Source organism: Echiichthys vipera (assembly GCF_963691815.1).
Source record: "Echiichthys vipera genome assembly, chromosome: 8".
Taxonomy (NCBI): Eukaryota; Metazoa; Chordata; class Actinopteri; order Perciformes; family Trachinidae; genus Echiichthys; species Echiichthys vipera.
The window spans coordinates 3,123,987-3,136,421 of record NC_139833.1 but is presented as its reverse complement, the minus strand read 5'-3'; the positions used below and the strand labels follow the sequence as shown (position 1 = coordinate 3,136,421).

The following is a 12,435-nucleotide window of genomic DNA, read 5'->3' as shown; positions in this document are numbered from 1 at the left end:
TTAAAACGCTGTGGACCACTGGTTGATCAGAGAGAACAAACTCTATATGACACAGGACATCCTTCACAAACTCGACATTTTTAACCGGCCAAACTACCGTCAATACCTGTAGCTTTTTTTTAATTCACTTGACCAATATTTAAAGAAATCGCAGCCCACAAAACAACGGCATACAACTGACAAAGTGCGAAATTCTCTTTTGAAAGGATTCGACAAATGTCACGTTAAAGATGATATCGTGGCAGTCTCACATGGGATTGCTATGGTGATCAGCTGAGGAAACATCCTACACTGACAGGGTGCACAACGAAATAGAGAAAAGGACCTGGTACCAAAAGGAAGCCAATTCCAGCCCAACTATGAATTGGAAATTTGGGTTTTGTTGAGGCACCACAGCAGGTGTTGAAGATAACAGACTGTTTAGGGTGACATGTGACATATCCGGACTAATACAGCGTTCACTTCCGGTACCTCGCAGGATTCATCTATACGTAAAGTGCCTTGGGATAACTTTTGTTATGATTTGGCACTGTAAATAAAATTGAACTGAACTGAACTAATGGTTTCTGTGGGTCCCGTTCTCCGCAAGAAACAAACAAATCATCTGTTGCTCCTGATAGTGTATAGAGTGCTGCAGGAATGTGTCCTAAACCTGGAGATGAGTTAGCATTTCCACCGGTTCCCTCGTCTCCAAGTTAATGGTTTTCTGAACGGGTTTCTGGTTGGATGTCAGTGACAAACCCACACCTGAATCTTTCTTTAAAAAGGGGGTTGCTAACAAGTGGCTAAATGAGACTATACAAACCATCACGCCAACACAACACAGTCTCACACCCAACACTAAGGTCTTTTTAGTCAGTAACTAACGCCAATGGCCCCTGACCAAGCGTCAGTTTTACACGTGTTGGGTGTAAGACTGTGTTGGCCATACAAGTAAAAATCTTTTAGAAGCTAGTGGGTGGTGTAGTCTGTTTAGAGCTGAACATTACGCTTTTTACCTCTGGCCTTTGCATTAAGTTTAAAAGAAATCATAAAAGTGGTGTTTATTTGTGATTATCTTGCTGAACAACACGCATAAAGTATAATAAGCTTATTTTCTGCAATAATCCAAAACCTAATAGAGAAATTGTCAGGGGAACAAAGCCCGTGCTAACTTATGGGTTATAGAAATATCCAGGAGAATTAAATAGAATAAACCTAGAATAAACATTTTCCTTAAAGGTGTTCTTAAGGTTTCCTACAAAGTACCTTGAACGCTATGAAACACATAGTAAAAGTATTTTCCTCTAAGGGCGCACTCACACTGTCCTTCCGCATCGGGCCAAAACCGTTTTTTCGGCTAAAGCCTAGTGCGTTTGACCAGTGTGAGTGCACCCGCTCCTCGCATAACTGCGGCCTGAGAGAGGAGGGCTTTTGTAGAGCGCGTTTGCACATGTACGAGCACGAGCGTGTGTACGAGCACGAGGCCTACGGCGGTTCTGACGTCATTTATGTGCGCCTGTTCGGACGTAGAAAAAAGAAGGAGGGACCATGCGCGGACATTTCAAACAATGGCGGTGAAAGGTTCACGTTGGTGTGATGCGGAGGTGGAGTGTTTACTGCAGATTTGGTCGATGAAAAGATTCAAAAACAGTCGACAAGACGCACAAAAACTCAGAGGTCTATGGAAAGATTTGTAAACAAAGCGACGCATCGCGATGACGTCATCAATGCGTGTGACGTGTTACGGCGTGATGACGTATAGGCAGCAAGAAGCATTCTCCGAGGCCCAGGTAGTGTGAGTACAAACGGGCCTGGAGGGGGGGCAAGGACCCTAAAGCACGGGGCACGGTGCGGAAGGACGGTGTGAGTGCGCCTTGAGACGCAGTGAAGAATAAAATGCCTTGATGGATTGATACTGTACATAAATAGTCCACGGCGGACAGCCCTGTGGCGTACAGTCACCACATTAATTGAATATAGATCTTTCTTCCTATTGTATAATAATGTTTAGGGCATATGCCAAAAGGATACCTGCATTAATTCCCAGCTGATGACAGCCACTTTCAGCCTGTGGCACTGTTTCAACCTCCCAGTTCTCTGTTTGTCAGCTGCAGCACACAACCCTTTTATTCATGTGTGATTGACCCACACAGCAATAATGTGATTACAGGGCAGGTGGGCCCAGGATCACCCATCGCCCCTTACTTATTGGATTGAGCCAAGTGGGTTGTATATCATCTATTGTTCCCGGGTGGATGCATTGACTGGCAATTCACAAAATTGAATTTATAACTCGGCGTATGATGAATTTTGGCCCCCGTTCCACAGTTAATGGCCCCTTGTTTGTTCCGCGTATCGGCTGTATTCCCTTGCACTGCCAATACGGCGAAGTGTTGTTGTTTGCTGGCATGTAGAGCACCGCGGTAAACAGGAGCCAGAGAAAGGCTCCGCTCACTTATCGATCTGCCGGTTTAGAGAGAATGTCAAGCCTCACCCTGATCTCTACGAAACATGTTTAGCTGCAGGTACAAGGAAATACCTCCGAAATAAGAGAGAGAGAGAGGAAGAGAAGGTGGGGAGGAGGAGAAATGAGCAGGCGTGGGGAGGAAGGAAAGTGGGGTGTAGGTGAATAGAGGCAGGAAACTGCAAGAAATTGACTTGCTCCACTGAAATAGCATTTCACAAATGCAGTTCCTTCTTAAAGAGTGCTAATTGCTCAGATATGGGGACAGGAACAAAGAGAGAACAGTGTGGCGGTGCAGAGAGTGACATTTAGTTTTCCACGTTGGTGCTGATGGTGGGTTGCATAATAATACAGCAGCCGTCTTTAAATCACAGGTGGTCAGTTTCTGCTTCCTTTTTCCATACAAAGTTTTGAAAAGCCTATGTGAAATAACAGTGATCTGCTGCTGTTAGCCGAAGGAGTCTTATTCATCTGAGCAATAACCTCCCTAGAGAAAAGGGCGACCAACCCCCCCACGCCATCGCCATTTTCATAAATATGTAACAATCAAAAGTGTGACATGTATGGCTGTAAAGAACGGCCGGCATCAAACTAGCCTCCAGACCACAGCATCAAATGAACATCGGCAAACTTTTCCACTTCTCTCAACTATTATCTATTGAGCACAAGCTGAACCCCAGCGAAGGGACATGACTTGGGTCAGAACAACCTCAGAAGATCTTTTAATCGAGAGTGGAATTTACATTTGATCCTCAAAAATTGAAAAATACCTTCTCCAGCCAAGCGTAGCTCTGATTTTCAGTGTACAGATTAGAGTGCACACGTCTCCTGTCCCTGTAGAAGTAAGGGAACTGTGCTTCAATAATAACTATAATGATTTCCCCAAAATGTCAGGACTCAAACTGCATAGGTTTAACTAAAACCATCCTTTAGGTGTAATTTATTGAAGAAAAAGTATGATTTTTAATGTCAATTTTACAGGCGTGTATAGTTCAAGTACATTTTGTGGAGGCACACAAACGGCACCGCAGCAGAGAGGAGATAGTAGAGTATTGAACTCTGTTAATGTTGTGTCGCTAGACTCAAAAAAACAGATCTTTGCAATCACTCAGGACTCATTTTCCATCATAATGACCACACTCGGATCTTGAACTTGGATAATTAGCTTTCATGACATTAAAAAAAAACCCAAAAACTCCAGAGTTGTCCAGGTTTTCCACTATAGTAAAGGATCTGATTGTGCCGAGGTCCTTTAAAGACCCCGAGGCCTCACTTTGAGGTACAATGGATAATAAGTCATCAGGTCCCATCACTCTATGCCCGTCATTGTCAGCAGAGATCCATAATTGATTTCCAATGACCAAAGTGACAGAATGACTGCCCTGCTAATGCATCTTAAAAAGGAGTAAATTTACTTTATGTCGCACTGTATCTGGATTTAGTTAAGACAGAGAACAAACTCTCTCTCCTCTCCACAGAGAAGAATCAGACCGTGTCAAACAGGGAGGAATAAATAATAATAAACAAACAATAAACAAAAGCCTTGCAGACTAATTGACAATTGAACATAACTAGACAAACACACTGCTGAGAACAGACTTTTCTTCATATGAAAACACACCAAATAATGTGAAAAATTAAACAAATACCGAGACAAACAGATGTCTGCACTCCCAATTTAAGATAAAATGGAAACGTATCAGCCCTTAGCATGCAGAGAGGCACTTGTTCCCAGGGAAAGCAATGGAAAGCAACTTTATTGCACACCCTTGAATGACACAGTCAGCGTAATGGATCCATATCCGTCCATCTCAGTCACAAAACCTTACCGGTGATTGCAGAGTCACTTCTATGATTACCAGATTTTAACACCTGGACTAGACGAACAGACTGGCACAAACAAGCAAATCCTGACAAACTGAAACTGCCCATCAGATATGAAACCATTTGCACATCGTCCCATCAAAACCAAAACCCCCCAATGCCGATGAAACACTCACACAACTTTAACCCAGAGTGATAAAGCAAACACAAACAGAAAATCAAGCTTGGCAAACCACCAATATCAAGGCATCTGATCCACTCCCGCTGATTTAGAGGCACGGCGGAGCAGGTGGCACATTATACTCACATCTCTGTCACATTCTCGCTCTCTTGCTGCGCCAGTGTCGGGATGCTGCTGATCCCATTGGGCTCCAGGCATTGCAGCATGGCAAAAGAGCACCGGCAAGCCGCCGGGCATCCTCCCAAGGTGGGCGCCGGTGCCAGGCTGAGCAGGGCGAGCACCAGGGGCAAGGGAAGTGCCAGGGCCCTGGGTGCCACAGCCATGCTCTAAAGAGGATCTTCTCAGAACCAACGGAGAGGTTTGGCAGCTGTAGTTGGAGTTGGCGCCTGTGTACTTCACCTAATGAAGAGTCAGCTTACACAGTGGGAACACACACACACACATGCACACAGTGGCTCTTCTCGTGATTCTCTGGCAGGGTTGAGATCCCAGCTGGTCAGGGTCTGGTGCTGAGCCACAGCTGTACTGAGCAGCAGGAGGGGCAGGCAGGCAGGCAGGCAGGCAGGCAAGGGGCCTCTGGGGACATGGTGGTAGTGGGCTGCAGCCTCTCTCTTTCTCCCTCTCTCTTCCTCTCTTCCACGATGAAGGGAGGGGCAAGATAACAGGGGCCAGAGTCACCAGACACCTCCGAGAGCGAGAGGGGGAAAAGGGAGGGGTTGGGGTGAAGGGTGTGTGTTGATGATGATGAGAGGAGGAGATGGGATGGGGTGATGGAGATCTCATCTGCCCCAACCCCCCCCCCGGGTGAGAGGTCTGCTGTCCTGCCAGCAGCTAGAGGTGCAGGCAGAGTCAAGAAGTCAGGGCTCTCGGGTGCTCTCACACGACTGTAGCAACATCCCGCTGTACCGACAGTTTGATGTCTTCATCCCTAGAATTGATTGCTGGAAGGTTGGTGATTGTTAAGTCAGTGATAAATTTAATGGCTGTGGGAAAAGTGGGGAGGGCTGGAGAGATACGCTCGCTGCAATCGGCTGTTTTTCAACAGTGTGAACTCTGAGCAGGATCTAATAATAGGAAATGAAAGCAAAGGACACTATGTCTCTGAGTTAGTGTTGTAAGCGCTGCACACAGTTTGCATTTGACTGAATGTGAGCTTAAAAACCTCAATAGGGAAAGCGCTTTCACACACGTCAACAGTTGGCGGACAGATACTCTCCGATACTTCGCTGTGGAACTTCACTTCACTGGACAAACCGAGGGTGGAGATTCAAAGGGAAACATTTCCCATAGATTTGAGGCCTAAATATTCCACTGAAAACGGCGTCAGAGCGAATTTGAGATGGCGTGAGGTTATCAGACCTCTGTAGATTGCTCCTCATCTCTGCTTGAGGCTAGCAACTCGAGGCTACATTAGCTGCTGCTAGCATAACACACCCAAATCTAAGACCGCCATGTCTGGATGGTAACCCAAGAATCACTGAACTCTTGTAAGATGATTAAGGTTAGGCACTGAGCTCAAATGGTTACGGTTAGGAGAGCTTTTGCTATCAATCAATGTAATCAAAACAAGCAGCAAGACCATCTCCCTCCATCCCACCCTTCATGAACATTTACACCAACAGAACTTCTTGTTGTCCAGTTGAGGTGGTTCAGGATCATCTGGTAAGGATGAACCCTGGGCGCCTCCCTAGGGAGGTGTTCCAGGCACGTCCAGCTGGGAGGAGGTCTCGGGGAAGACCCAGGACCAGGTGGAGAGATTAGATCTCCACACTGGCCTGGGAACGCCTCAGGATCCCCCAGTTAGAGCTGGTTAATGTGGCCCGGGAAAGGGAAGTTTGGGGTCCCCTGCTAAAGCTGCTGCCCCCGTGACCCGACCCCGGATAAGAGGCTGAAGATGAGATGAGAAGATGAGATGAGAACTTCTTGTTACTCAAATATAATAACTTTGATTTCATGGATTACAGTGCGACCAATGAAAATAGCTTGTTTCCTCTCACACACAGTCCAAAACGGTCCCACAGAAAGATCAAATCCACACAATTGAGAAGTTGAAAACTGCTGACCTTTTATAAAAGTGCCTGAAATTAATGTTGCGAGGAAATGAAAGGTGGTGGAAAGGACAGAGTAGGTCAAGTGGACACAGATGGCTGAGAAAACAGGAAGTAGCTTGACCGAAATAGGAGGCCGGATTAATAAATCAGCAAAAAAAAACTGGTTCATGACCTTAGATGTCTCGGGGACATGACCTAAAGTAGAAGAAGTGGCGATGATATTTGTGTCACGTGCCTTCTTCACTCAACTATCTGTAGCACACAATTGAACTTGAACTTTCCAGTAACCCCACGGAGGATGTCCGAAGGGACTACTAAAGAGAAATCAGGCTGAGAACCACATCCTGCCTTATTCTTCAAAATCAGAGGAGGCTGTGAGCGGATTACCTTTGGACAAAGTAGGAAAGGAGAGAGGACAGAAAGGTCCCATTGGTTGAATGTTTTTATTTTGTTTATGATATTTGATTGATAGCACTGATTTACTCCTGTAAGCTTCTCAATAAAGTACACAACATCTGAATTAAAGTCACAGCTTCTTTATATTCTTTATAAACTCTTAAAGAATCACATGGCCTCTTCTACAACTGTTGCAATAAGGGCGCACTCCCACTGTCCGCCCGTCCCGTGCCCCGTGCTTTAGGGTCCTTGTCCCCCCCTCCAGGCCCGTTTGTACTCACACTACCTGGGCCTCGGCGAATGCTTCTCGCTGCCTATACGTCATCACGCCGTAACACGTCACACGCATTGATGACGTCATGGCGATGCGTGGCTTTGTTTCCAGATCTTTCCGTAGACCTCTGAGTTTTTGTGCGTCTTGTCGACTGTTTTTGAATCTTTTCATCGACCAAATCTGCAGTAAACACTCCACCTCCGCATCACACCAACGTGAACCTTTCACCGCCATTGTTTTAAATGTCCGCGCATGGTCCCTCCTTCTTTTTTCTATGTCCCAACAGGCGCACAGGAAATGACCTCAGAACCGCCGTACACGTGCGCATACTCGTGCTCGTACACGTGCAAACGTGCTTTACAAAAGCCCACCTCTCCCAAACGGCCCGTGGCCGGCAAGCGTGCCGCAGCTAGGAGCGGTACGGTTGTACTCACACTGGTCAAATGAACTAGACTTTACCCGTAGAATCTGTTTGGGCCCGGTACGGACGGACAGTGTGAGTGCGCCCTAAGGAGGGAGCTGTTGTTATCAACAGCCAGTAAGAGGACTTGTGAGAAGTTAGTGGGAAAGGCTTTAAAAAGACAAGTTTTTATCTTAACATCTGGATAAATCTGCTTAGACACTTGTTCTATCACAAAATGAAGGCTAATCATCTGATATGAGGGCTGGACTCGCCAGGGAAACTGAAGCAAGTTAAAATATGTCCTACTATGTGAGGATACAGGAGAGTGAAACCATGCTAGCAGGTGAACTCTAGCATCAGCGACGGCGCCTCTAATCCTGCAACTTGCTGTCCATCACACATATATGTTCTTTACATGAGCCGGTTTCTACCCATGGGACAAATACTGCGCCCCACCCCCATCCCTCTTAGTCACTCTGTGAATGAGTAGGGTCAAAGTGTCCCGACCACAATTACTGGCCATAAGCTGAATGGCCATTTTTGCTGCTGTCGTCAGGATTCTCTGGTGGCTTAATTACTCTTCCTTTTACGCCCCTTTTTTCCTCTGTCTTAGCTCAGCAACTTTGAGTGGTAGGACACGGCTCCTGTTTGCAGGAAAAGTGTGTGAGAGCGCAGACGGAGCAGTTAAAAGATGAACAACTCAATGGGAAGCGTTTGCTGGGAGGTGTAATTAACAACATAATCAGGAAAAACAAACACAAATGAGACGTAAGAGGGTCGAAATGTCCTGTGTTTATGTTACAATGCATCCTTCGATCGTCCGGCTTTACCTTTGGGTTCACTGCGCACACTCTGCTTACAGATTACACTTTAAATGCACACGTCCGCACACTTTACGTGCACGGATTTCTCCATTTTGCATAGATTGTAAATCAATTTATATTCATTTTCTACAAAAGATTGCAAAGTGCAGCGCAAGCTTTTGCCATGAGGAGTCTCTCCATCATGAATGTGAAAGACAATGAGCCCTGATAAAACAATGACCAATCAGGGGACGCGCATGCACCGACCACACACACACATCAGTCAGCTTCCTCCAGGCGTCCTTGTTAACTTCATGAAGTCGACAACAAACATAAAAATCAGTTGAAAGACTTTTGTTTTAAACAACAGATGAATGAGACGTGATATGAAGAGTTTTATCCACTACTCCTCTTACACGATGATGATAAACAACATTAGGCAAGGCAGCTTTATCTGTAACGCACTTTTCATACACAAGTCAGACTCAAAGTGCGTCACAGCACAACGTGATGAATTCAAATGCATCACAGAAGACAAAGAGAATAAAAACACAGACAATAATAAAAACAGTGCGGACGTTAAAAGTGCAAAGATTTAGCAGAAAGCTGAGGTGAACGTAAAATTCAATTCAATTTTATTTATAGTGCCAAATCATAACCAAAGTTATCTCAGGACACTTTACAGAGTAGGTAAAGACCACACTCTATGACTTATTTATGATTTACAGAGACCCAACAATTCCCCCGTAGAGTACGGTGGCGTTGAAAACCTTCACTATAACAGACAGGAACGTCAGACAGACCCAGCTCTGTGGAGGACGCACATCTGTCTGCACCGGAGAGAGGAAGAGAAGGAGAGAGAGAGAGAAAAGATGGACGGATGGACAGAGAGAGAGACAAAGACAGAGATGCAAGCAAAGCGTAACAGTAACTATAATAATATCTATAGTAATGTGAATATGACTCATGTTAAGGCAGTTAAACAGCAGAACAGTAGAAACAAGCACATCTAAGGTGACAGAATATGAAAATGATAATAATAATGGTGGCAAACATGATCAATGATGAGTAGTGGCAATAGCAGCTACGATACAGCTACAAATTTTATAGTTTATTAAACTAGTGATAGTATATATGAGTAACAGTGATAATAGCAGCAGGAAGCGTCATGTAGGACCAGGGCAGCAGGCACCACCACCATCAGCAGAGACCTACACACAGGACCACGGCAGCAGGCACCACCACCATCAGCAGAGACCTACACACAGGACCACGGCAGCAGGCACCACCACCATCAGCAGAGACCTGCACACAGGACCAGGGCAGCAGGCACCACCACCATCAGCAGAGACCTACACACAGGACCACGGCAGCAGGCACCACCACCATCAGCAGAGACCTGCACACAGGACCAGGGCAGCAGGCACCACCACCATCAGCAGAGACCTAAAAGCGTTCAGTCTAGTTGTAAAAGTGGTCAGAGTGGGTGAACGTCTCACGTCTTCAGGAAGTTTATTGCAGCTGTTTGTTGCATAATGACTGAAAGATGCTTTCCCTTGATTTGAGTTGACTCTGCGAACCACAGAGGATCTCAGTGATCCTGAAGGCTGATGCAGTGGAAGCATATCAGTGATATACTTCGGCCCTGGACCATGTAGTGACTTATATGTAAGTAGAAGAAGTGGAGGTTGCTAACCGGAACTATCCAGTCGTGTTGGCCCTCTTAGGGCGCACTCACACTGTCTTTCCGTACCGTGCCCCGTGCTTTAGGGTCCTTGTCCCCCCCCTCCAGGCCCGTTTGTACTCACACTACCTGGGCCTCGGCGAGGATTTTGAACGTACAGGAAGCCGGTGTAATGATTTAAGAGTTGGTGTAATGTGCTCACATGTTCTGGTCTTTGTCAGAACTCGAGCAGCAGCGTTCTGAACGAACTGTAGCTGCCTGACAGTTTTTTTGGGGAAGACCTGCAAGGAGACCGTTACAGTAGTCCGGCCTACTGGTAATAAATGCATGGACAAGTGTTTCTAAGTCTTGAGCTGACATGAGCCCTCTAATTAAACTGAATTGTTTTACACATACAGGGGGAAGGGGGAATCATTTCTGTGGAGATTTCTGTATTTGGCGTTCAGTCTTTTGTCCCCTGACTTCCAAGAGATGCAGTTTATTCCAACGTGGCTGCCGGTTTACCAAATACTGCTCATTTCTGTCCACACAATTCATTCACACATAATCTAATTTCTTTCGAGGCGTAGGACAGTTTTCGACCTCACATCGTTTGGTAGCATAGTGGATATTTGACTGATAATAATGGCCTCATTTCTCTCCGGGTGCTTAATCACATTACTGTTTTTATGCATTATGGTGATTGATGGTCGTAGAAGGGGTTAATTGCGACACTTGACTTATGAATCAATCTCCCCCCCCACTGTCACGTCAAAGATAAATACACTGGTTAGGACTCCGCTCGCAGGGAACAGACACGGCTGCTGTTGCATCCTGTGTTATAGACTTGACCATGTTACCAGCCGTATCTGCACCATGTTTCCCCCTAACTTCCTCTCCGTATCTCCCTGACACACACACACACACATACACAGTGCATGAAATGAATCCATACACTGAGATGAAAGGATAAGGCAACAAATCCCATGAAAAGAAAGTCTGATGTTATCACATTTGAATTCAGCTCCATTGTTATTTAAGAACTGTAACACATCAGTTTCTGTTTTCACACAAAGCAAACGCATCATCATGTGGTTTGGGGCAAATGAACAAGGCTACATTGTAGTTGGGGCTACGCGCTACGCATGGCTGAGTAGCAGAGGTTGTTAACCGGAACTAACTAGATAGATAGATAGATAGATGGATGGATGGTTAGATAGATGGATAGATAGATAGATAGAATGATAGATAGATGGATAGATGGATGGATGGATAACTTTATTTATCCCCAAGGGGAAATTAGGTCATCGTAGCAGCGGTACAATATCAGAAATATAAGATACAATAAGAGTATAGTATTGTAATTTAAAACACTATATACAATAAGATGCTTTATTGGCCCTCTAACTCATCTACGAGAGAAGAATGGTAAGATCTTCTCAAGTTTTAATTGCTCTTTCATGTCCATATTGTCCGGAGACGAAGACAAAATAATATTATATGCGACGTCGATAATGGAAATGATTTTAATGTTTGATACGTCACAACTTACATTTAGGGTTTATTCAATGCTATTTTGAAAAAGGTAAAAACCTCGAGCAAGTGTGAAAAGTAACGTGCATTTGAGGAGGTTTTATGGAAACCCAGGCTGCTGCAGTGAGGACTCATGGGGCGCCGCCCTCTCTACCAGGTGATCTGCCAGGCCCCCCTCCGTAAAGCTTTCCTAATGCAAATCTTCATCACATGCATTGAAATATGTTTATGGAAACTGGAGACATTTGCCTTCATCATCATGAGTCTGGGCACTTGAGCTTTTCAGTCAACCTCACACACACACCGTCCTGCTGCTGTAAACACTCACTAGACACCAAATGTGAATCAGTCCTTGGCTGAAAATGAAAATAGTCCCCAACAAATGTGCTCCTTCCTCCTGCTTGAGTGATATTTGTTCAAATCTAGTGTCCGTCTGTTTCTATTTCTATATTTGCCTAATTATAGCCATGTTGGCAGCACGGTCTTTCCCTCTAGCACCACCAGCAAGTGGAAATTTTGCTGTTTTTAGTGAAATATCTCGATCTACTGGATGGATTACAGCAACGTTTAGTTTAGAAATTAATAGACGTCAGTGATCCCCTTACTTCTCACTTCCTGCAGAGTATCTTCGCATCTACTAAATGGAATTGCACGACATTATGTACGGACATTCATGGTCCACAGAAGATGTATCAAATCACTTTGACTTTTCCTCCAGCGCCACCATGAGGCTGACTTGTGTGGTATTGATTGAAAGGTCTTAACTAGTGGATCGATTGACAGGAAATCTGGTTCAGACATTCACGTTCCCTTTACGGTGAATTATCATAACTATGGTGATCCCCTACATCAGGGAAAAAC

At 45.2% G+C, this 12,435-nt stretch overlaps 1 protein-coding gene across 1 annotated transcript in view; it reads right to left on the bottom strand.

The window, feature by feature from the left end:
• Positions 1–4,774, bottom strand: part of ntrk1 (neurotrophic tyrosine kinase, receptor, type 1) — a gene marked incomplete at both ends in the record, with an annotated part of 42,910 nt that extends 38,136 nt beyond the window's left edge. The window contains one exon of the mRNA XM_083918979.1: positions 4,578–4,774. Coding sequence (XP_083775105.1) covers positions 4,578–4,774 — 197 coding nt within the window. The remainder of the gene's footprint in view (positions 1–4,577) is intronic.
• Between the last annotated feature and the right edge of the window lie 7,661 nt (positions 4,775–12,435).